The 26,175-nt window shown below is 41.5% G+C and overlaps 1 protein-coding gene across 3 annotated transcripts in view; it reads left to right on the top strand.

Moving 5' to 3' along the window:
- GALNT9 (polypeptide N-acetylgalactosaminyltransferase 9) overlaps positions 1-26,175 on the top strand; it is a 126,737-nt gene that overhangs the window by 30,118 nt on the left and 70,444 nt on the right. For all 3 annotated transcript variants that reach the window (XM_005524351.3, XM_088065211.1, XM_088065212.1), the window contains exons 3-4: positions 14,435-14,601; positions 16,333-16,507. In XM_005524351.3, coding sequence (XP_005524408.1) covers positions 14,435-14,601; positions 16,333-16,507 — 342 coding nt within the window. The remainder of the gene's footprint in view (positions 1-14,434; positions 14,602-16,332; positions 16,508-26,175) is intronic.

Raw genomic sequence — 26,175 nt, 5'->3', positions numbered from 1 at the left:
GCTTCTACCAATACTTTCAGATTAAATATCAGGTCCCAGTAGCTGAAATTAAGCATTTCAATTTTATAAGCAGAACAGTGTTTCACAGAGTATAGGCATGATATTTTTATTTCAATTTGGCTTATTTTTTATAGGAAAGCATTTGACTTTTTTTTTTTTTTTTGCACCCACTCTCAATCAATCTAAAAAACCATGCTAAAATTCTGAAAAATCCTTTTTTTTTTGGCCACTCTGAACATATGACATAAATTGAAACAGAGAGAAGGAAAAACAGAGAGAAAATGGAGCAGACAGAATTCCCCCTGGGCAACAGATTAAGATTGTTTATTGGAGGGAAATTCAGTAAGAGATGAAACTAAGTGAAGTGCTTTAATTAGATCCCAAATCAATGTCCAGATGTGGATTTTCAGCAGGGCGAAGGAGAGGGGGGTAGACACGTTCTCTGGGAGTTTATGGAGCTGTTGACCCCCTTTGCCAACTTACACGGGCTGGGCATTTTCCTCGGGCTGTGAATCCCCTACAAACAGCACCTCTGCATGAACATTATCTGTGTGAGAGCTGGAGATGCAGCCAAGTTTCAGCTGACTTTTGCCTTGGCCAAGAGCAGGAGGAACTGGTGTGGAGTGAGTAAATCCCTGTGCTGCTTCCTCTGTGGTGAGCTGGGCTCTGACCAGCTCCTCCTCAGCATTTTGTGCTGTAGTTCTGACTCAGATCATTTGGGATATCAGCTGACAACCTAAATTCACTCATACTGCTGCCCCTGGGCCAGCTGTGCTTATTTGTGTATCCCTGTGTACGCCACAGGCTCGTCACTGCATTTCGGGAAATATTTCTTGTTTGGCTGTAAAGGGGCTCAGACTGGAACTGTGCAAAGCCTTCAAAGGAAAGGAAGAAAATCACCTCTTTCTTTGGCTGGGCAAGAAAACTCTGAGGAAGCCCCAGGTACTGGCAGCACCTACACCCCAGTGCTCTGTATCAGCACAGCCCCTCTGTAGCTGAGTCCTGGAGTCGTGACCTGACCCTCTTTATGAAGGTGCTTCAGGTCTTCTCCCAGCCTCTGCACAAATAATGATTGATTAGGTGGAATGTGGGCTCAAACCTTGGTCTCCCAAATCTCACAAAGACCCTTAGGTCTTTGTATATTTAGTTAGTTGTGCAATGTTAAATTACTCCGGTGGGAAGACTGAGGAACAGGTTGAAGCAGTGACTGCGTTTCTCAATAATAATAAAAAAAAAGATATTGAGAAACCTTCCATTCCTTTTTTGAGGCCAGTGCCACAGTTTTTCGCAGGACAGGGCTCATGAGCAGAGCCTCCCCATCACCAGACTCCATGCTGTCTCCATAGCAGCAGTGCTGGACACCTGGCAGTATCTCACAGTTATTTCTGATATTCGATGGATGTTTTCTCTGGCTTTTCCCATTAGATTCATTATTGATTCCCTTTTGTTTAGTGCTAGGCTTTCCAATTAAGTAGTGACTTTAATTATACTGCAAAGTGTATAACATAGGTCTTGATTATTAACGCTGACCTGCAGGATGAGAGGAGCACCAGAAAGGCTAAATTAAAAAGAACCATAAAAATGAGCAACCTTTTCCAAAAAGACACCTTATGTTCAAATGCAGTAATTTTTCCTCTTCTACATTTTTGCAGTGCCTTTGTGTATACTAATTGTTGAAGACAAGTTCTGCATGACTGTCAGCACTAATAAATGTAGATTTAGTGAAGGCTGAATTTGATTAACCAGGGAGTATGAAAAATAACTGATTGCAATGTTGTGTTTAAATGCAGTGAGACTGGAAGCCATTCCCTGCAATTTGTCTGCACCAGAATGTACTCTTGAATACATGAATAGTTTACCTAAGGTGGGTTGCATAATGGTGGCTGGAAATTAGACATCTAATTTAGGGTGATCGACTTGGCTGCATTGCTTCTCATGTACAGAGTGCAATGTCCTCTGCAAGTCCCTCCCTCAGGAACCTAGGGCAGCTTAAATAGGACTTCAGGTGAATCCAGCCCAAAGTGTTACATGCTCCGAGGCATGCAGAAACAAGAGCAGATTTCTGTACTAGCAACACTCATTGAAGAATGACCTGCCAGCCTGGTCAGCTGGGAGGAAAAGAAAAAATTATCAAGAAACTGGTTTGCATTCCTCAATTTTTCTCATCAATCCTCAGACTAAATGTGTCTCATGTGACCTGCACATTCACCTTAAGCACCACTGGGTTTTTTTTTCCTTTTAAAGTATGCTTTAGAGACTGTTGTAATTTTTTGATCTTGAAAACAGAAAGCCACGGTATTTCCATGGCAGAAAGAGCATTCCTCCTAAAGAGCAATGGTGGGGTGCTGTCTACAAATTCTGTGAGCTGTTCTTTCACAGGTAAATGCATATCTGTAGTGCAGAAGTGCTGCTGAGATCCAGCCAGAACCAACAGCTGTGTGCTGGCATTTTAGAATTTCTTCTGTTTCCCTCCCCTGAGCCCATGGCTGGTTGTTGCCTGCTATCACTTCCAGGGAGAAAAGGATATTCCTGTAAATTTCTAAACTGTCATGTTATGTTACACTCAATGATATCACATTACAGGATAAGAAGAAGTAACAGAACAAGACAGGCAATGAATTCAGGGTGGTATTTCTTTTCCTTTTATGTTTCCTTGCATGTACCTCTGTTACAGTATACCTGAGATTTTTTTAGGGCTTTGAATGAGTTCTAATGGTTTGAAATAATATTTCCCATTTCTTTCTTAAAAGGTTTATGCAAATTTAGTTCTGCTGACAGTGTGAGGTATGTATTATCTCCAGATGTCTTCCTGATGTAGCTTTAAAAATTAGTGAGTTCTTATTCCTATTTTATTTGGATAGGTTTCATATTATAGGAAAGTCAAGGTTTCAGGTCACATAACCTCAAGGGTTTTAGTTGTTGTTTTTGTTTGTGCCTTTGTGATAAAAACATGAACAGGCCAAAATGTCAGACAATTTACTCTTCTGCCTGAAATAAAACTGAATTGTGAACTCCAGGTTGATGCAGTGTTTCATTTTAATAGTGTCAGTTTGTGCTTGTTTTCCCTGTGTCTCCTGCTCAGAGTGAATTTAGTGCTAATAAAAGTGAGAGACTCTTAAAAGTAGCCAGAGCCAGAAGTACCTGACAGATACAGGCTGGTAAATGTTAGCTCCCTGTCTTGGTTAGCTTGATCTAGATGTTTTCCAAGGTTTGGTCTCTCTGAAACAGCACCTGCCAGTTAAGCTGTTTCAAACTTTCATGATATTGGAGTGTGCAGACTCTATTTTCTGTTCTTCCAGCTTTCTGAAATGTTCTTGTCTTGTGTTACATCGCTTCTAGACCTTCTGCTGTGCTCTCAAATACAAAGCACAGTCAGCCCAGGCCACCTTGCCAAATGCAGCACCAAAGGAGCTTGGGCTAAGTGCACCCCCAGTTTCAGGTGGTGTCGGTGTGTCAGGGTTTATCAGTGAGTCAGGATTTATCAGCGAGGCTCTGGGCAGCTTTAAATTACTGGAGATATCATCTCTGTGTATTACTTCTGCACAAGCTCCCTGTTTCTCAGCTTCTGGAAATGAAACCCTCTGGAATTCCATTTCACCTGTGTGAGATGCCTTCAGGTTGTCAAATAGTTCCTTAATTAGTTTATTTTCTTCTTTGCTCTGGGGGTGAGTATATTATTTATTCCATGCTACCAGACTTTTGTTAGTCTGCATTTATGCATTTTGTCTTCTGAAGGCCCCAGCAGTGGGCTTGGCCCCTGGGGTGGTATGAAACACACCTCTCAGGCAGGCACAGTGCTTCAGACTTGAATAATGGGGGAATATTAATAGCAGCAATAATAATTAAAACAGTGTGCTAAAATACCCTGGGGTGTTGTTGCTAAGTTAGTCTGTACCCCTAAAATTTCATAGGAAAGGCATAAATTTTAGTTATTTCCATCCACAAAGTGAACAGTTGTCTCATTCAGCAGCTGGAGTAAGCCTTCATCCCCGCTGTGGATGTTTCTTTAGGACACAGTTCTCCCAGAGGGTCATGGTGCAGTTTACATTAAACCCAAGATAAAAATGACATTGAAGCTTTCCTCCTGTATTTTCTACACTGCCTGAAAACAAATGCTTGACCTCCAGCTACTCCATTGGCTTATTGCCTTGGTGTTATTAACCCGCATGTACCAAGAGACAGGGAATTTGTGTTCTGTTTGCTCAGAGAGGAGCACTCCTCTCCTTTGCCTGACAGAGCTGGGAATCTGTGGAAGGATCTGGTTGAATGTGTGTGTCTGCAGATGAGGGATGAGGAAGGGCATGATTGTGAACAGAACCTCAGCCTTAATGCAGTTAATGGTAATGCTCCGTTCCCCCAGTGCAGGGCACTCACTCCTGCCTTTCTCTGTGGTGGCAAGTTAATTTTAACTGCAAACATTGAGGATGTGAATTTAAAATGCTTGTGATCTGTGGACAAGATAGAAAAGATACCAGATAGCATAAAGTGGAAAGGGAAGTAGTTTCTCAGCAGGCTGGTTTGGGCAGGAACAGTGCAGGAACAGTGAAGTGCTGCAATGGACAAATCTCAGAGCCAGGAAAAGGCTCTGAGTGTCCTTGGCCTGCTCAAATTCACAGCCTTACTTAAGTACAGTGCCTGATCTAGGATGTGTGCCTAATTTCTGTCAACCTGAGTGAAAAGCAAGCACATGTTGACCTGTTGTTTTGTTCTTTTAAATTAGGATAAGAGCTCATAAATATAAAAACTCCCCATACATTGCACTGTTTTGCTGCTATAAAGTGTGTCCTGTAGGTGTTAGCTGTGTGCTAGACAGTAAATGTGGCTGGATTTTTAAAAACTCTTCCCATTTCTAAATGTAACCAAAGCTAAATAAAAACACAAGAGTTTTCTCAAGTTATACAGACTGAAGCTATATAAATAGTTAGAAAGGAGCTGTTGTTAACATTTAACTTCTGAGTGCATGAAATTGTCGAATGCTGTGCTGCTCACCTCTAACTAGCCTTTAATTTAAACAAAAGCTATAAAAGTGCAATTAGGCTCTAGTCCAACGAAGCACTTAAATATGTTCCTAGTTTTAAGTGAATGAATAACCTCAGTGAAGTTAAGACAAGCTTAGGTGCTTTACTCCAATAGGACATTTCAGAGTAGTTGTAATGCACAGAGAGCAATCCTGCAAGTATCACTGGGGAAGGATGTAGGGAGGAGTCAAGTCCCATCTGCACTTCAGGATTTGGCTGCTCTTGCCTAATGATTTATCCTATGGGATCCTGACCCAGAGTTCATTGAGAGCTTTGGATGTGCTCCATCATCTGATTGTCAGGCAGCTTCCTCCCCACACACAGCACATGCACCTTCCTTCGTCCTCTCTGCCTGAGTCAGACCTTTTATAAACACTCTGCTGCTGCCACCAGCCTCTCTCCTCAATCCCATATAAAGCATCTAAACATCGAGGATTTAATACTCCCATTTTCAGTGCTAAATCAATGTTCTTTATGCATTTGTTCTTGGAACACTGCTCCATTTGAACCATAATTCCTCCCACATACCATAAACTTGGTTCTGTTTTCACTCTGATAGGAATTGATCATTTAAAGTAAGAGGAAGCCTGTGACTACTGTTCAAACATTTCAAGGCCACTGCTGGTTAGTCAAATGAGCTTGTGCAGCACCTCAGCAAAGTGCTGTGATTACCAGGGGAGCATTGCCTTTCTGGGCTACAACCAGCCTTTCAGCAGCTGGGACAAGTCAAGATTAAAGAGCTTCTCACTACAGTTTTGGCAGGCAGTGGTGGAGTTCATCCAGTTTATGGCTGACCTCCCATCAGGTGGTTTACTCCTCCAACCATTCTGTATTTGTACACAGGTAGAAAGAAACATTCTGCTGCATATCTGAATTTGACCAAAGATTAAAGCTGGTCTCCTGTGAAATATACTGGAGCCTATTAAGGAAGGGATTGTTTGCCAAACGCTGTTGTATATCCTCCCAAGACCATAAAAAAACATTGTTAGCTGAAGTGATAGTGGAAAAATATTGCATTCCTCTATTCTCCTCCTTACCACTACACTGCAACGTGACAGCAAACCCATAATGAAATTCATGAAGAGCTCTGCAGCAGTTACCTTGAAAACTTTTTTATTGCCCTACATTTCCAGGTAACACTGTGATACTCAGCCCCTGTCCAGCACCAGCAACACCAGCTGAAGCAGAGAGGTAGTCAAAATTAAACAAAAATACCTGGAATTTTTAATGTTAAATACTTGCAGTACATTTTTTAATAGTCAAGGATAACTTCCTGTATTTGCATATTATTATCTGAATAACAAATAGCTTCAAGGGTACAGCAAACTGTTCTGTGCAAATGGAAAAGGGTGAGTTTACTCTTACACATTATTTATTGAAAATAATTCCTTTGATTTCATCAGTTCAGAGGAGGTGCTATCTCCTGATTTGCAACCTGCTGCTGGATATCTGGGCTGTTACCATCTCACTCCCTGCAGACATGCTGGGATTAATTATTCCTTTGCCATAAAGAACCTTTTCTGGGATCTTGATACATCACCTTGAGTGGAAAAGTACTTCTTTAATGGGAAAAGTGCTGACAGCCACTGCTGGAAGTGCAGCTAAATGGCTTCACGTGGCTTGCTGGAGAGCAATGACCCTTGGTGGCAGCAGCAAGGAGTGGTGCCACTGGGCAGCAGCCAATTTTGTGAATGCACCCTGGAAAACATCTTCTGGCTTTCTGGATGGCTCTGTGTGAACCTTCCTTATCTGAAATACGAGGTCTTAGTTTTGGCAAAGCAGAAGTGAGAGTGTATATTCTCTGTTCCCAGAATTAGGTTTTTAAAAAGTTACCCAAAAGGTAGTGTTTTCCTGAATGTATTTTGCTGGTAAGATTATCAAATCAAATTGACACAATGCCTTTAGTTTGGCCTATATTTAATATTGCTTCATCAGTTTCACCATTTTTTATATTTCACTTATCTTTAAAGAGCTCTCCAATCTCAAAGCAGAATTTTCTAAGACTGCCTTTATGGATTTTTTTTAAAAGACAATCCTTCTCTAGTTTTTAGTTTAAAAAGATGCAAGATAAGAATCTAGTTGGAACAGGAGCAAGGATATTTGCAAAATCTTGAGAATTGCTAAACAAGCCATTTGTTTTAATCACCTAAAATGAGGCAGAATACATGTCACTTGGAATTTAGCTGAGCTGCTCCTTAAATTTAAGTGCAGCACCATTAAAAATAAAGTTGCACAGGGGATCTGTTTTCTTTGGGGATTTTTGGAAAATATTTGAAAGCAGATTTCAGCCTCTCCATTAATTTCCAATGAGCCTAATGCTTTGTGATGCAGCATGCATACAGCCAGAGGCAGATCCGGACAGGCACACTGGGGGATAGAGTGGAAATTTTTTACAGATGGTATTTCAAAACATATTAATGACTCAAGTTAAGTTACCAAAAAAAAAAAAAAGGCAAAGACTTTTTACTACAGAAGGATGTGAGCACGGGCTTTGAGCCGTTTTTCATGTTAATAAAGAGGCTTGTTTTGAAAGTGATTGAAACTAGTTTTAGCATTTTTATATGTATAAATCAATAAGGGTATTAGACATAATGGCATGTTTCTGGTATTGTTTGCCTGAGGAAAACCAGAAATAGCTCACTGAAATATAAGGCCTCTTATTTTATGTGTGCAGCAGCTACTTTTGAAGAGTCTAATAATCTTAAATATAAGGGTTAATATTCTCTACAAGTAGAGTCGTCTTCATGTTGCATGTGTTAACTATGCATATATATTGTGCTATCAGTCACTGATTGACAGTTCTCAGGGCTTTCTCTATAAATATAAAAAAGAATTTGTCACAGAGAAAGGAGGAATTAAACCAAATAAAGCAAATGTGTTATAAAACAAAAGGCACAAACATGTGTTGGGATTTTATGTGCAGAGCAATTAGTCACAGTTGTACTGGCCTGGAATTTAAAAGAAAGGAAAATGATCAAAAAATGAATCTCAGAAAACAGTTGTCCAATGTGTGTTATTGAAAATTCATGGAGAGCTTTAACCTACCTTTGTCCAGCTTGAAAGGGCTCTTTCCTTCACAGAAATATTACAGGACAAAAATTTCTGTAAATTTGGTCTTTCCTGTAGGAAATAGGACAGTGAAGAGAGAGTCCTAAGGTATAAAATACAGTTACTTTAGGAAGGTTGCTGCTGTTCTTCAGTCTGCAAATCCTACAGACATCCAATCCAATTGTCCAGCCTGGGAAATTCCCATGACCAGATGTGTTCTGGAAAACTCATTGCACATTGCAAACATTTGTTTGTGGTTGACATGGAAGGACATTTTTCCTTGATACAGTGGAAGTGTTTGAGGTTAGCTCATGTACAAGGGCTTGGCCTGGTTTCTTACTGATGAGTGTGGGGGATTTCTTTCTTACACTTTTGGATGCAAAATAAGAAAAAACTATGTCGAGGAGCATGTGAAAGAAGCTGCTGGAAATTCCCACAGTATGGAGTAGATTTAAGGTCTCACTTTATGAGAAAATGATCATCAACATCACTGTGTACAAAAAAAGATGGAGAAAAGGTTATTTCAGTGGATTTGCTCAGACCTAAAGCACCAACAAGAATTACGCTGTATCTTGTACTTGCACTTCTCCAAACAAATTCAGGAAGATAGTGTTGATTTTTCTGCTGTAGGATATTTCAAAATGGAGGCTGTTCCATAAGGAACACAGACTGTGAAGAAGGCATCCTCTGGTATCATCATAATTTCTAGGCTTTTTTTGAAAGTGCCTCATTTCTCTTTTTACCTTACCTGTAAATACAATGTGCTGTTTTTCTCAAGGTGCATAGAGCATCAGTGTTCTGTACCACTGCTCTCCTCCTCACAGTTGTATTTATAGTATGTGTTCTTAGGGAATGCTGTCCCTGAGCTGCAAAACAAGGGGAGAAGGTAAGAGCAAGCATTGAACTCAAAAATTTTCCATTTGGCTTTTTGGATAGGGCAGGAAAATCCACCCTCAACAGAATGTTGTGCCATGATACAGTTAACATCCTCTGTTGAGAAGGAGAATTAATTAGGAAGGAGTTGGAGCCTCTGGCTGACAGATTGATGATCCATGAAGCTAATCAGTTTTGTGGCCTGTCACTGCTGCTGCTGCAGACTGGTCAGCAGCTGGATCCCACGCTGGGGAACCAGACATTTGCAGCTTGTCACGTTTCCTCTGTTGTGCCCATGTGGAAGAGGAAGGTAATGTTAGTTTATTTCTGCAGCTCAAAAGTTACTGTTCCATCCAGCACTAGCTGTAAAGCCTCAATGGGTTTCTGGAGAAAGAAACCAGGCACTGAGCTAGACGATAATTTCAGTGATTTAGCTGTGGTAAATCGTCTGGACCTGTAGAAGTCACAGTAGCATTTAGGTGCTAAAAGGTAACCATGTAGGTAAGATTAGTCTGAGCCTTTCCTTTAACAGGGCTCAGAATACATATTGACCTGGTGATTAAAAGTAGTATTTGTTAGCATTGAAGAGAAAGAGTTCAATAATCTTTTAAAATATTTATCTTTGTCCTTTCATTGATCATGTACCAAATAAGGAGCTCTTGCAACTTGTTCTCCTCCTGTGGCTATAAAACATGAACACAGATCATTCTGAAGCTTTCAAGGTACAGAGCATGTAGGGGTAAGGGATTTTTAGTTTTTTTTCAGAACTGCAGATGTTTCTTCATGCCCAGCAATTTCATCAAGTTTGTGAAGGAGAGAAACCTTCAGTCATCTCCGTCCCAGTAGTTCATTGGAAAAACATATCTTGTATTAAACACTTTAAAGATTCATGAAGCAGCTTTAATTTTGTTTGCATTTCTTCCTGAAGGGTAAAGCTGTCAGAAATCTCTAAATGCATTGCTTAATCCATTTCCAAACTCAGTATATTAAGGTCTGTGAGCAAAACTAATTTTTGGAGTTTAGCAAGTTTGCAGACAGGAAAAAAAGGCAGGGGAAATAGAGCAGGGAAGAATTTCCTCTTTTTTTTTGGTAATGCACTGAACTACCTGCATGGCTGCAGTGACAGTCCTTCACGAAAAATGGTGCAACCCAAATGGGCTGTAAGAGCAGCCTGATAAATAGAGGGCTTCACGTGTTTCTCTTGGATCAGATACAAATAGAGTAAATACATCTATCAGGGAATGAAGGTTCAGACACAAGAAAATTTCCTTCCCCTTAATGCCACCAAGCTTGCAAAGTTGCCATGAGCGGTTTCATGTGCAGCTGAGTACCTTTCGTTTTCTCATGTCCCAGTCTCTGATCTATGACCTTTTTATGTTAGTACATGATTTTTTTCCCAAGTTTTTGGTCTGCCAACCAAAGAGCTTTTCCCTTTTTCTTAAGCCTGCAAGACAGTGCTCACAGTTGGGCTCAGGAGGCTGGCTGGGAAATGTTCATTTAAGGAGCCAGTTCAATGTAAGGGGAAGAATGAGTGAAAATCATCTCCAGAATAGAGAAAAATGATCTGAAAGGAAATACCTCTGGGTTGCCAGCCAAGCTCTGCAGTAGCAAATACAGAATGAGAACACTTAAAAGACCTTTCCCAAGACAACAGCAGGATGCCCCAGGTTTGATGCTTGGCGTGTTGTATGAACAGTGCCTGAAGGGCTGTTTCATGTATCAGGTCTAATCCATCCTCAGCTGGCCCATGGAAGTGATTAGCCATGGCATTGTCAGCCTTTGCTGGAATCCCCAGTCCTGCAGACATCCAGCAGCGTGTCCCTGTCCGGTGTGCCCTGGAGACCGGAGCTCCTCTGCTGCTTGGACTCTGTGGCACCTGCTGACAGCTCAGAATGCTGATTTAAAATCACAGGAATATTAAGTGTAAGCTGTGCCTGCCCAGCTCAGACCATCTTTAGCTACCACAGAGGTCAAATGTACTCTCAGTTCTTCCCAAACTCAGGAGTGTTGGATGTTAATGAGGCCGAGTTTCAGCTCCTCCCTCACCCACAGTTCACTGTGTGGTCAGACGTGGTGCAGAGAACTGGAGACCCTGGTGGGACCCAGCTCCCTTCCCTGGCAGAGCATTGGGAGCTTTAAACACTCAGGCACTGCACAGCAGCAGGGCTGAAAAAGGGATGATTTCTAAATTTCTTACTACGCTTCTGTTGGCAGTAAGGCTGAAGGATTATAAAGGTGTGCCTTGTTAGTGTATTTTGTACAGTTTGATTTCTTCACATTCTGGTAATTTTATTCTGGAAAGAAATAACAAAAGTGGCTAGCCTTGTGCTAAGCTGCTCCATCATTAGCTCATAGGTTTCTTGCCTGATGATTTCCTCTGTGTCCAGGCTGCTGCCCCAACCATTTTCTGCAAGGGTGCCCTTTGGCTCATTGGAAGTCTTGGTACAGCCTCACTTTTTCCCTCTATAATGAGCTGTCCCTGCTGCCTTGCTCCAGGACCAGTCAAGGGCTGCTCCAAGGAGGGCTCTGTGAGTTCTGACACTTCTTCTGTCCCTTGCAAACAGGCACCACTGGCTGACCCACTGCAGGGCACTTGATCCATGGAGGTGCCGAGGGATGACAGCCACGGGCGTGCTTTGGCAGTGTGAGGCTTGCTAATGCCACTGCTTGGCTAGGAGTGTCAAACTCTGGTGAGGGTTTCTTGGAATGAAGGAAGTATTAACTGTAAATCACTGTGGCTGGTGTCTAATTAGAGAACGCTTTGGGAAGAACTCGGGCAACAATCCAGCAAAGCACTTAAGCACCCACTGATTTTTGAGGAAAGACACCTTAACTGGGATTGCTCATGCCCTCAAACATCATCACAAGTGTTTGTTAGTGGACAGTAATTTCTCCTGACTACCTCAGCACATCAATCTCACTTTCTGAAGTGACCTGAGGAGTTGGGAGTTCAAGGTTGACTTGAAGTCTGCAGGAAATAAACCCTTAAATCACAGCTGTGCTTTGGAAAGTGCTCAGATGGACAGCTGCTTTTACTGTTCTTCATCCTCACTGCAATAAATAAGTTTATGACAGCTTTTAAACCACTGCTGAATTCTGAGGTTTGCTTTTGCCTATCTAGGTGTTCCTGTTGCAGTGGCTTTACTAAAAATATTGCAATATGTATTGTTTGGAGTGCTCTTTCCAAATGTAGTCAAAACACAGTTTTTCAACTATGTCCTGCTAATAGAAAAAAAAAGGGGAGAACTGACAGACAGAAGGTTGCAGTGAGAAGTGATACAGATAACTTCATGCAGGTGGAATAAGAAATTCAGACCAGCTAAAACAGTCCCTGATGCCCTACAGTGTAAGTCATCACTGGGAACTAAGGCATGAAATGTCTTGTGAACCAGCAAGGCATTGGAATCACACTTGGGACAATAATGCATTGATTTAATGTGATGAAGAACAAATAAATCAAAAATTAGGGCATTATGGTTTAGGTGTGCTTGTTTTAAAGGTAGAAGTAGATTTTATTTTTTTTTCTCAGAATGAAAGTGGGAGGATGACAGAAAAGCATTGGAATTAGTCCTACTTGTAGTTACCCTATGAGTATGACCAGGAACACATGGCTGGATGCCCAGGTGTTTCAGTTCACTTGCCAATAAAACAAATACTTTTTACTCCAAGATGTTCAGCAAAATTCCTAATTCACAGAGGTCTTGTTGTATTTCAGTGGTTCCCTGTCTTTTCCTAGGCAACTTTGGTCCTTCCACGCATGCCTCTCTATTTTGGACATTTGTGTGGTCCCACCTTTCCTTTAATTGCTTGTGCCTTCAATAATAAGTGCTGCTTTGAGTGACCTCTCATTCTTGCTGCAATCCCTCCTCCTTTGCCACAGCCTCTTTTTTGTCTCCAGAAGGGTCACACACTCTCCTTCCCTCCCTCCTTTCCTGCTGTGGGATCCCACGAGGAGGGAGGGCCTGGGGTGGGCTCCCTCCTCTGCCTCACCCCCACCAGCAGTGCTCCCACTCCCTGGGGCCTGGTCTGATTCCCTGAGGTGCCATTTCTGAGGTGTTGATACAAGTGAGATGCTAGAGAAAATTGCTGTCAGGTAAAAGATGTCACTCATAACAGGAAATCTTGCAAGGTCCATGTTTTTAGCTGATGGCTCTTTCCTGTTACTGCAGTATTCCTGATGGACTTCTTTGATACATCAGTGTGCTCAAGAGGAAAACCACATTCAAAAAAGAAATTCAAAAAAGAGGGCTGTGTCAGAGCATTCATACCTCCTGAGAACCTCTCTCCTTGTTCCAGGCTTATTTTTAGGCTCTGTAAGAATGCTTCTTAGCCAGAAGTTTTACACAGTGGTCCTCTGTGTGGCCCAGGCCAGAGCAAGCTGCCAGTAAGTAGCTGTGGTAACACTGGAATCAATGACAAGTGCTCAGTTCTCTGAGCAAATAGTGCTGGGATCAGGAATTATGAATAATTACACTTTACTAGAATTCATAACTGACTTCCAGAGGTTACTCAGAGTCAAGCATTTGTCGCCTGCCCTATCCCCATGACTGCTGATAGTGGGGAAAAAAAGTGATTGTTATGCCAAAGTAATGAGCACAGAGGTCAGAAAGTTTGATAAGAGCAGGAGAAGTCATTTTCTGTGATATCATTAGCAGTATTTTAGAGAGCAGGTTCAGTAATTGCTATGGTAATTCTGAATGGCTTTTGACTGTGAGAACAAGTAGGTAGTTTTTAAAATTAGCCTCTTTGCTAATGGGAGAGAATCCCACTGAAATCAGGCAGTATGGTGTTACAGAGGGGCATGGGCCGAGGGCTTGGGAAGCAGGAGCTCTGCTCTGCGCTGTGTAACTTCTCCAGGCCTCAGTTTTTCTTCTCAAAATGATCTGTGGTAAAATATATGTATCAGTGAGCAGCACAAAAGCAAATTGTGAATCAGGATGTAGCAAGGTGACATCTCAGAGGGAGCAGACCTGTTTGCAGATGTTTCAGCAAGTGCAACAACCATCGTGTGTTTGTTATTGCTGCACAAACTGCACAGCCAGAAAGGGTGGTGAGTGCTCTCTCTATGGGCAAATACAAAATTTGCTTGAGCAAATGCTGGTCTTAAGGTTCTGATGCAGTTGTGAGTTAGCAGCAGAGCTGCTGGTGGTTCCCCTGGGAGCACAGCCGGGGTGTGGCATTGTAGGTTTTCTCCAGGTTGTTTTTGAGCAGATTCAAAGGTTTCAAGAGATGCTTTTAAGCTCACAGGGAATGAGAGCTGCTACGAGTCTGTGTGCATGCTCACACCCTGTGTTTTATACTGGGCTGATGGAGAGGGTGCTGCTCCCAACCAGGCTGATTCTTTTGAGCCTTTACCACATCTTTCCTTGGGGTTAGAAAGGACAAAGTCTGCAAATCCCTACACGGATGGAGAGCAAGGAGAGGAGGATGCTCTTCAGTCTGTTTTGACCTCCCAGTGGCTGCTTGGGTTTTAATTGTGTCTTTCCCCTGTCCAGGTGCAAGCAGATGACCTACCCAGACGACCTGCCCCAGATCTCTGTGGTGTTTATATTTGTGAACGAGGCTCTCTCGGTCATCCTGCGCTCCGTGCACAGCGTGGTGAACCACACCCCATCCCACCTGCTCAAGGAGATCATCCTGGTGGATGACAACAGTGACAACGGTGAGCTTCTGTCACTTTGCCTCTAAGCACTGTGCCCCGTGTGATTTCCAGGTGTGAAATGTAAATGTGTTTGTTGTTGAGAGGGTTGATTGAGCCATTTGCACAGAGCTGTTAGTAAATATTGACTATTTGTATAATAGTCAAATGTTGGATAAACCCTTTTGATTTCACTGAAATCCTAACAGAATGAATGGCATTTATGTAGGCAATCTTAATAGGACACTTTTCTCCAAATTTTTGGATCCAGAGGAATATCATCATCAATAGAATAAAAGTTCAAATTCTGCTTCCAAGAAAAAGTGAGGCTACAGATTCTCCTTAAAGATAGCTGCTACTCTTTTATATGGCAGCACATTTTTTCTTCATGTTTTAGTCCGAAATCAAAATATTGGTGAACATATAGGGTGCTATTATGTTTCACAATGCAGTCATTTTGAAGATTCTCAGGATACGAGGGAGTAGCAGTGTTGTCATGTTTAAACTTGTACATTACACTTCTAGAACTGATATATCTTTTAAAATCATATTTATTTCCAATAAGCCTAAAATTTATCATTTCTTCCTCAGATCAACAGCTTTAAGTTCTTTCAGTTTTAGGTTGCTTTTACTCTTTGAGATCCCCAAAGCAAAGGGAGAGCTGAGAGAAGAGAGAACTCAAACAAAAATAAGTTCCAAAACCTATAGATTTAAGAAAATGTTTGTGCAATTCAGATTTCAGTTATGGTAGTGTAACCTGTGGAGTAATTATGTGAGATTGCAAAGCGTTTGAATCAAGGCAATCCTGAGGAAAATTGAAGTCATAATTTCTCAGTGAACTCTTACATGGCTTTTCTCTGCCACTCTTCTAAATAACTGGAGATTTATCAAGTCTTTGATTCCAGTGATAATGATTCTGCTGTCTAATATAGATCAGAAAAAGGAGGCTCCTAATGTCCTGGAAGCTTCTACTAGTTTTTCTGATAAATATATTTAGGCAAAAGCCACTTTATGAATACGTTTCAGTGTAAATGAATTACCAAACTACATTGAGTTTAAAAAAAATAGAGAGACCATTTTGGTAATTTCCCTGTTTATAAGCCTCTTGAAATGAAGCTGAAGAAGGGTGAATGAGTTCTGCTCCATCTGTGATTGAATGCCTGAAAATGAACAAAAGAGAAGTCTATTTGAGATCTTCAATATCCATTTAGTTAAAAAGGAAAGAAGCCTGGTATTGAGGAATCTTAATTATATTTAAGGAAAAACCCTCAAAATTAAGGGAAATTAATTGTGATCTGAATTGCATCTTGACCCAAAATCCATTGAGGTTATTTTTCTAACTCCTACTGAACAGCATAAATCAGAAAAAAAAATCACCAGACTGGCACGTTACACTTCTTTCTGGTCAGAATTGCTCTTCCAGAGGCCAGTTGTAACCTAATGCAAATCATCTGAGAATCAGAATAGTAGTTTTTAAAAAATACATAGACAAACTACCTCTTCAACACTGTACTCAAATCCATCAGGCCATATCAAAGCTGGGCAAGTCTCTGGTGTGCAGGGAATTTCTCTGAGCTCTGCTCTGTGCCTCAGCTGTTGTTCTGGGTTTGCATCTGGGAGCCTGACCAAGGGTTTGGGAATACTGAAGGATTCCTTTCCCTCTCTAATAAATCAGAATAAATCAGAGTAAAACATAACACTGTATTTACTCATTCTAAATGTCTGTGTGGCTTGCTTTTTTTTTTTGACCTGCAGTTGAGCTAAAATTTAACCTGGACCAGTATGTGCACAAGAGGTACCCAGGCCTGGTGAAAATCGTGCGCAACAACAAACGGGAGGGGCTGATCCGAGCCAGGATCCAGGGCTGGAAAGCAGCAACCTCTCCTGTGGTCGGGTTCTTCGATGCCCACGTGGAGTTCAACATTGGCTGGTGAGTGCTGGCAGTGCCCAGAGGGACAGGGGCACTGGGACACGGGCTTTGCTCAGCCCCAGGGATGAGGAGGCTGCAGGCTGCTGTTACCATGTCAGCAATTACTCCTCAATTGTGTTCCTGATTATTGCAACATTGCTGACAGGCTCCTGCAATGACTGCAAGACCCATAAAAAAGCTGTTGTGCCTGGTCTAGCATGGCTCAGTGGAGAGAGAAGTAATTGGAACCAAAATGGATGTGAAATCTCAAAGCAGTCAGATGGGGAGACACCATTAAGGAGGCTCTGAGCTGGAGGGTTTCAAGTGCTTTTCTTACCTCCTTGTCATTTTCTATCATTTCTTCTTAGGAACTTGAATACCAATCTGATTTCCTCATAAATTTTCTTGCATTTACATTTGAGGGAAACATTAAATTATTGCCTGCATTCCTTTAATAGGGCTTGAAATTAGTGTGCCTTTCCCCATCCCCTTTTTCTTTAATGGGCCAGAACTGAATTTGGAGTAAATCTTTGTAGCACCACTTGGTGGCCAATATTTGGCATTACTGGAAGTCTGGACTATAGGAGCTGATCTGTACCATCAGCAGCAAAAGGACTTCTGGGACCTTCAGCATGTAAAACATGCATTTTCCAAAGATAGGCTGGTATTTGATAATGATGATGCAGAGTTATGGTGGAAATGATTACACTCTGCAATTCTGGGAGATATCCTCAAATTAAAACTAAAAATAGCTGTACTTACAACTAGAGAGAAACTTAATTGCAAAGGAGTAGAGTGTTTATTTTTATATGTTCATGAATATCTTTATAAAATGGAAGATGCAATAAAATAAGTCTTGTAGTGCACCTGCTTTATGTTAATCCCATTTTTTTTCCTTAGGACTATGTTAGACTGTAAAAGCAGCTGTAGTAATTTTCTAGATGCTGAAGAGCTGGTTTAATTTATTTATTTGTTTTTAAAGCAGGTAGATCTTTCACATTTTTTCAAACATTCATCTAGGGTAATATCATCTAGGGTAATATGGGACAGGATCAGGGACTGGGGAGAGCATGCTCTGGGTGCTGTCCCCAGTGCTTGTCCCTGCCCAAGCTGCAGTTTTCTGGTGCTTGAGGAGAATTTTGTTATCATTTCATAAGGACATTGAGATCTGACAGATGTACTGTACCCAGGGAAGCTCAGCAATGGTGTCAGTAAGCAGGAAAGGGCTTTGTGGTTGCTTTGGGGTTTGTTAGGGGTTGTTTTTTTTACTGTACTGTTTTGCATTAATGTCAGAAAGGGTTGAAATCAGCATAGCAAGAACCTGGACTGCTCAGTCAATGAGAGTGTGTATATCCAAGATAAAAGGTTTGTGTTTTCTGCCCCCTGCCTGGTGCAGCCTCCTTCCAGCAGAGCTCTCAGGTCTGAGCTGTTCTGGTGAGCCAGGCTCTGCCCCTGCTGTGGGGCACTTGGTGGATCCATGGGGACAGCAAATGTCCTCCAGGAGCATCCTGTATCCCTTCATTTCAGAGCTGTACCTGTGGGCTGGGACTGTTTCCTGCTGGTGTTTCTCCTCTTGCTCCACTCAACCCTTGTGGCTGCTCAGAGCAGTCTCAATCCCTGCTCCAGCCACTTCCTCCTAGCTTTAATTCTGTCCACCTGTGCCTGTCCTCTCCATTTTCATCTCATCTCCTTTGACTGGGAGGAACTAAAGTCCTTCCATCTGGACTGCTCTATTTTTTCCTACCAGGTTAGCACTGCCCCCAGTCCACAGCTCTATAAACTCAGGAATCAGGTGGGAGTCTTTTGTTAAAGCTCTGCTGTTCTATTCTCCTACAGGATTGCACCTTGCATGAGCATTTCCCTCCATTTTCAATTATTTTATTTATGCATTCAGAGGCCACGTGGATTGCTCCCACTAAAAGCTGTCTATGGATTATTTGTGAGGCAATTAAAAAGAAGCCAATTTTTTTGCCACAGAAAAGAGCATTAGCTTTCTGTTTGGTTTGTGTTCCATCTAAAGTCAAGTGCCTGCAGTGCAATTTAGTTTCCCAATCTATGGCTGCTTTACCTGCCTAATCAGTTGGCAGATTAATTCATAAAGAATCAAAGAAGGACTTCATCACTTTCTCATGAAATATGCAGGACTGACAAGAAAAAAACTTCTTTTAACAGTAGTGGCCCATTTACAGGTGGCTTTTTGCCTGATGTTGTACTATAGCATTTTATGGGCTCTCTCAGCATTGCTCTCCAGGGACACTTCTTCTAAACTAAATTACAATCTGGTAGGATATAAAAAAATACTCTACAACCTGGCAGGTCAAATTAGCTATTGAATTATTTATTTTGCTGTGTTTAATTGCTGCTTTTTGGCTTCTCAGGTGTAGAAATATGTTATCTCAGAGCAGTGATTTTCGGCTGACCTGTTCCCCTTAAGGCTTTTGATAGTGTGAGCCAATACAGCTGCTGTGAGAGTGGAAGTGGGGAGGACTGCCTGCAAGGGAGGCCATTGCTGTTAATTCTCAAATGGAATTTTAAATTAGAATTACAGGGTAATGGACATGCACATTTCATATATAAAATTCTACCTGTCCTGTTGTAGTAGAACCTGGTCTGTTTTTAATATTTGCTGATGTCAGTGGGAGTCAGCAACCCAGCAGAGCCAAGAGGGAGAAAAAGCTGCTGTGCTTTCCTCTCTGAGGGTAAAGTTAATCTTGTTTAGTTTGTTTTCCTTCAGTCCTCTGAAGATTTCAGCATTCCTGCTCTGACTTCTGGGTTAGGTCCACCCAGCATGCCTGAAGCCATCCCCAGTAACACTGAGAGCAAACCAGCATGGATGCTGATTGTGTTGCAGAACATGCAGAGCATTGTATAAACTCCTGTCTTTGAGAGATGGGAAAGAATACCATGACAAGGAGAAGAGACCTTCCCTACATTATGTCTGGAGCAGGAAAGAGATTACAGAGATAGGGTGTTAATTCTCTGGGTGAGAAAAAGGACACATTGAGTGAAGGAGAGCAGAAATCAGTACATGAAAGGCAGAAACCACAATATATTAGCAGCCATAAAGAGGGTGCTAGGAGCCATAAAAGAAGACATAATGATAGAGTATTATAGTTGCATTCTATCTTAGGAATTGCTTTTGCTCCTATCACAGAGGTATTGTCAGAGCACTGAATAGAGTTATGCAGTCCTGTAGTAATTAAAATTTTGCCAGACAAAGGGCAAGTGTCAATAAGGAAGCAGGAAGTATAAGGATTTAATCAAAAGATTTCAATATACCAGCCAGACAGAGACTGACATGAAAAAGAGAACATGAAATATAACTTGAGTGTCCATCAGATTGTGCCACGCACATTCCATCTTTATGGATTATCCCTGAAGTTGTCAGTGTTTTAAAAATATATAAAACTGGTGTTTTAATAAACTAAGAAGAGCTAATTATCAAGAACCCTAGGGCTATGGATGGTACTTTGCAGATGCTACTTTATACTGTAAGGTGTAGTGCTATTTGTTGTGGTGGCCATAAGCAATTTATTCTCAAAAAGGTGTGAAAAGGAGGAAAGGATGTTGGTTTCCTCCTGATTTTCTACTGACTTTGGTTATCCCAAGTACTCTGTAACAGAGATGTGGTTGTGCTTTTTTGGAGTAAAGCCACAGGGTCTTTGTCCCCCCCTGAAAGCTCCCTGGTGACATTTTCATGCAATGTACTGGAAGCCAGTCTCTACCTGCAGGTAAACCTCCCTTTTCAAGCTCAGGTGGCTCTCTGGGGATATGACAAGGTCCAGGTGGCTCTTTCCTTCTAAATGAGAGAGAAGTGTGAAGGTGAAATTACCTTTGCAGTCCTTCTCCTGTGCAGTCTCTCCCCTCTGGAGCGTTCAAGCACAACGCTGGTGCTCGGGACGTGGTTCTCTGCAGCTGCCCTGGTACCAGGCCACAGCTGAACTGGGAAACACAAGTGGAAAGGGAAGAACATGTGTTTGTTAAGGGAGCTTTTCCTCATCCAAAGCCTTAGGATCACTTCAGTAACTTGGTAACTCTATATATATAAACTCTATATATAAAGTGTATTATTATATATAATATATTTAATATATATATATAAAGTATATGTATTATATATAACTCTATATATTAAGTGTATTGATGGAATACACTTTTTAGATTGCAAAACCAATATAATCTGAGTGCAGCATGCAACAGAAGCCATGTGGGCCTTTGGGATCCATGGGACAGTGCCAGCCTACACGCAGAGCATGTACCAGAAAAGCAGCTTCAACTATTCATCTACCTCAACAACCTAAAATGTTCACTGAAGCATCCTTGTTGCTTTTCAGTGGTGCAGAAAAGGGCCATTGAGGTTTGGCAGCCAAAGAGCTGATCTTTAACTCTCCAGCAGGCGTTGGTGCCGCGTTCCCTCTGCTCCATCTGGGGACTATGGGTCTGAAACTTCCCTGGGTACACAGAATGCTGCTGGAGATGTCAGGCAGGACAGTTCTCTTCTCTCTTAGAGACTGAGGAAGGGAGAATGAAATTTATTTCTTTTTTATATCTCTGAACACTTATTTACAGGGTAGGCATTCCACATTAAATATTCTGCAGATGGCCTCAGTGAAGAATTATGTATGTCAGTAGATCTGCTTGTCTGCATCTGATAAATGTATATTGTCAGTGAAATGTGGGGTAGCGTGTAAAATCATGCAAAATAAGCTTTCAGTTTACACAGCTTTCTTTTCTCTTACATTTCTCTGTTAAGTTTATACTTCATGGTACCTGACAGTGGTAGAGCCAGAGTACAATACGGTGTTAAACCCACTGAGCCATAAAATCGAGCAGATGAAACCCTGTTGTCTTTCATTTATGTCTTAGAAGGACTCTTCCCTAACTTCCTGCAAGAAGAGGGAATTCTGATTTGTGAAAGTAGGAAAAAGAAGGATTTTTCTTAATGTCAGTTCTTCATTTTTTATTGGAGTAAAAATTAGCATAGTGATGGTGGAGAAGTAAAAAAAAAAGAGGCACGTTTGTCTCAAAAGAACCCAGAGATCAGGGTATTTGAGTTCCCAGCTGGGACAGGGCAGAACTGGAGAAACATTCCCAGTGCAATTCCTGTCATTTAGGAAAGGATTCATTTTTGAACAATTTTAGAAAATGTGACATTTGGGCTGCAGGGAGGAATTCATTGACAAATGCCTCGTACAGCCATTCTAACTAAGAACTGGAAGGTAAGGTCTGCTTCTCAGATGCTGCATGTTAGCAAAGCATCCCTGAAGTTGTGAAGGCCATTGAAGTGGCAGAGTTGGGCAGCAGAGGATCTGGCCTGCGGCATGCATGTGGATTCCCTGGGATTGTGTGCATTTATTCCAATGTTGTGCTTTTTTTAAAGTCTGCTTGAAGTCAGCGGGTGTTTTTACATATTTTAAAAGGTGAATTATATAATCATGTGCACTGAGGAGCTCATTACTAACTTCTTTTTATCTGCTTTTTATCTGGAAGAAGCTGTTCTTTTTAGCATTGTGAAAAAACAGGCTTTCCATTTGGCATGAATTCTCCCGCAATCTGATAAGGACGTCAGACAACACAGAGTTTTTGTTTGCTGTGGTTTCCTGTGGGGTCTGAGCTGCTCTGAATCAAGCCAGTGTTAAATACAGAATGCATATATGTTCAGAGATAGACTCACAATGGGATTAGAGAGGCCTATGTGATCACAGTATGGCCCCTGCCTTTGCTCTCAATCTTCTTACAGGCTTATTCTGTACTCTGGCTTAAATTCTGTCTTCCAACTCTTTTCCTACCTCCACTGTTTATCTTGGGAGCATTTACTCTTTGAATCCCACAGAACCAGCCTTGCTGGAACTCCCAATAAAGTCATCATGGGTGCTCAACACCTTGGAAAATCCGCTATTAATGAAGAAATCTTTCCTCTGGTAGGCAAAAGCATTGAATGCATGTGCTGATTAGTGATGTGCTCAACAGACTTGGACAAATCAAAGTGGATAAAATTGAAGTGAAAATACCCTTTAGCTTAATGGAGTCTATAAGAGAACTAAATTTATTGTCCTTTCTCTTCTGGTTTTATCTGTTCACCAGCAATCTTTCCAGAGAGAGAGGAGGAGGACACTGACAAATACATAGTTTTAGAGAGGATGGGAGGAAGAGGATCTTCATATGTTACTCCAATTCCAGTCCAAACTGTCTGATTGGTTTTTATTAACTGGAAAAAACCCCAGTTGGATGGTGTGAAGCACTCCCCTTAAAGCAGAATCTTTTGATTATATTTAGTTTACTGAAATCCATCATGTCTATGAATATGCCTGGGAGATCTTTCCCTCTTGCTCCAGTAAATAACTTGTTAACAATGCCTGTTGCTCTTTGCCCATAAGGTACCTTGACTCAGATGCAAACTAGTAACCAAAATATTTTTGCAGCTATGAAAAATGGAGATGGATCCCAAAATTCACCCCTGGCTTATGCACCTACTCAGGCAGGGCTGAATCCTGCCTCGCTGCCAGCGGTGGCATGTGGAAAGGCAATGCTCCAAGCACATATTGCAGCGTGTTGGACATAGCTGGACTTCAGCAACCTTTTCCCCTCTTATCCTTTCAGTCCTGAGAGCTCCCACAAGTACCTGACTTCTGCAGATGGATAGCAGAAAAAATGAGGCAAAGTGGAAAAGAAAAAAACCATGGAAAGATGTCTATAGAGAGGATGGGTAAATCTACACGATAATATAGCAGTTTGAAATTAGGAAAAAAAATTTAGAAATTACTTGGAAAGATTTAATAATAATTCTTTAAAAAAATCTGAAGCAATTACATAAAGCCAGAGTGAGCAGGGAAGTTGACAAAGGATTTGATGAATGTGCATCTCAGCTCAGCCTTATAGAGCAACTCTGAGGCTGGGCTTTGCTAGCCACGAATAGCAATGAAACCCCCTCATATTCCATGGATTACTCGAGATAAGCAGTGCAAACACAGTGCATTGCCCAGTCCAAACTCATAGTCCTTCTTTATTGGCCACTACCTGGGGATCTTGGCAGGCAGAAAAACAGCCCACGAGCAGCGTTGGCAGTGAGAAGCCACTGGCAGGATCTGGGATTTGAGTGTTCCTGCAGATCTCACAGAGATGAGCTTGGGCTGAGCCTCTGAATACTCCACTGCTCTCTCTGCTGTCTTTTATAGGGCAGGACAGGCTGTGAAATCTCCCAGGTATGCAATGTTTAATTAAAAAGCTCTCCATTCTGCGTTTTTGCTAAGAGAGCAGCTCTGTCCTGGATTTTCTCTTTCCATCTGTGACTCAGAGCCTACTTTCTTACTTGTGGGTGTGAAAATATTTTGGAAGTTGGGTGGTTGTGCAGTCTGTCCAGATACTGAATATTTCCTGCTCCTAATACATGCAGGGATGTGATTTCCACACGTCTGGATACCAAGAGAGCTAGGAAATCGCCTCCATGGGTGAGATGGGGGGTTTAGAAGATAAAGTTCCAGCAGTTGCTTTCATAGCAATTGACTCCATAACCTTGGCACAGCACTTGACTTCATCTGTAACCTGAGGGTAGTGAAATCAACTCTTGTTGAAGCAGTAATATCTTAAATATTTACATTTCTTGAATGCAGAGGACTTAAACAGAACTTCCATCACATGGACAGCTTACAGATGCCTTGAATTTCATGAAAATTCAGAATCTGTGATTTCACATGAATAGGTTGATATATATTAATGGAATTTCATAATGTATTTTGACCCCAGCTGTTGTATTACATTCCAGAGATCTCCTCTTGTTCCATTCAGATGCAAAACACCATGTCAGGCAGTAATAAATGTGAGCCACACAAATGGGAAAACACAGAAATTCCTCAGGTGTAATGACAGGAGTAGGTTGGTTATAGTTTGTGTGACAGCAGCACCAGAGCTGGGAATGGATTGTTCTTCATGTAAAAAAGAAAATGGGGACCCAGGTTAGCATTTCCAAGACTCAAGTATTGGATTAACACAATCACAAATATGATTAAGGGCAGAAAACCAGTGTGACTGTTGAATATTTTCTTCACATTATTTCTCTAACCATTATTTGAGATACACTTCAGCAGTCCAATTTTAAGATGTCTCGCAAAGTAGCAGGCTAAATTCCCTTAATATTCAAAATAGGCTCCTCTGGAACATTATTAATCTCACCCAGTTTCAGTGTCTACATTATTATGAGAAGCATCTGACTATAAAAGTGCCAGCCTCTGCCTCTCTCTGCTGAGAATGAAAGTTGGAGGCAATTACTGTGCATGTGGGGAGTCCATTGCAGGTATCTGACATTAAGGGAGAAGAATTCCTTATCTTCTTTCAGCTTTTCCATTACACAGTCTCAATCTACCCTACAAAGTCAAATACTTGAAAAATGAGCACCCCAGGAGGAACTGTAGAAGGGATATGGAACCTCCAGGATAGTTTTGAGTATGATGGTTATTATTGCTTTGTATAATACAAACATGCCATTAATTGAGGACTTGAGGATTCGGTGACCAAAGAATTTCCACCAAGAGAGATGAAAGTAGTTTGGAAAACTCCCAGTCTTTCCTTGTTTGTCAAAGACCTGTTTCCAGAATTGGACAGTAATGAGTGACAGAGTTTGATTCTTACAAAAGAAACCCACGTACAGATTTCTGCTTCAGAAGGCATGCCAGCAGCTTTCCTGCTTCGCAGGGCAGATCTGGGAGTCAGACCCAAACATAATAAATTTGTTCATGCCATGGGAGTCAGGCAAACAATTAGTGACACCTGTACCTGTTGTCTGGTGTTTTGAAATCCTTTGTTTCGCAGTCTAGAAGGGAGTAGGATAGCTTTATGCCCAAGGATTACTGTGTCCATGCATGGAGTCACCAGATTAGTGATGGCATGTCCATCGTTCTGTGTTTTCTTCTGCTGCTGAGCAGAGATAACGTGATGGGAAGAACAAAGCAGATTCAGCTTTTTCTGCATTTGTCCCTGCTTTGTTGGATTTGCAAGAGTTTTTCTGCTTCCCACCCACTGGTTTTTAAAACACTTAATCTCATAAATATAATCTCATAGTAATGATGGAAGAGGCTTATCCAGATCTGGTAGGTCATACTGGCTCTATGGGGCTGCACAAGTGTGGCCTAAAACCCATATGGATTGAGAGTCTGAGCCATATACAGTCACTTCTGTTGGCCTACACAAGAAAATTCATGGTAACAAACTGAATATAACAAACAAAATATGAGGTAACAAGCTTGAAACCACAAAGGAGCAATTGCCTTCAGACCAACAGCAAAAGAAAAGTGAGAAAAGATCAGTGTTCAAATCCTCCTACCTGTGTGAGTCTCAGCAAACCACCATTCCCTTAAAGATCCATGTGAATTTCTGTAAAATCTTCAAAGCACATTTCAAGGGGAAGCACACTTACAAAGGAGTGAACCAGTGGCCCTTTCTACTACTGCTTTGAGGAATTCTTTCCACCCTTATGTAAGTCTGCTACCTCTTTGGATCAGTTTCTCTGGAAATTCATAACAAACTCAGACTACCTTGGTCAGAAACGAGTGTTTGCACTGAAGCTTTATACTTTCCTTTTGGGATGTAGCTTCTGTGGAAAGCACATTGATGTTTTAAAGCCTTTTGAAACGATGGAACATTTCCTGCAGTTCGCTGCTTTTGCACCATCTGGCACCTGAAATCTCATCACCAAA

Source organism: Pseudopodoces humilis, chromosome 20 (assembly GCF_049639895.1).
Source record: "Pseudopodoces humilis isolate 2021_Gansu_Grassland_sample_001 chromosome 20, ASM4963989v1, whole genome shotgun sequence".
In the NCBI taxonomy this organism is placed as follows: Eukaryota; Metazoa; Chordata; class Aves; order Passeriformes; family Paridae; genus Pseudopodoces; species Pseudopodoces humilis.
Note: the sequence above shows the minus strand (reverse complement) of the source record. Positions and strands in the feature narration are given on the sequence as shown.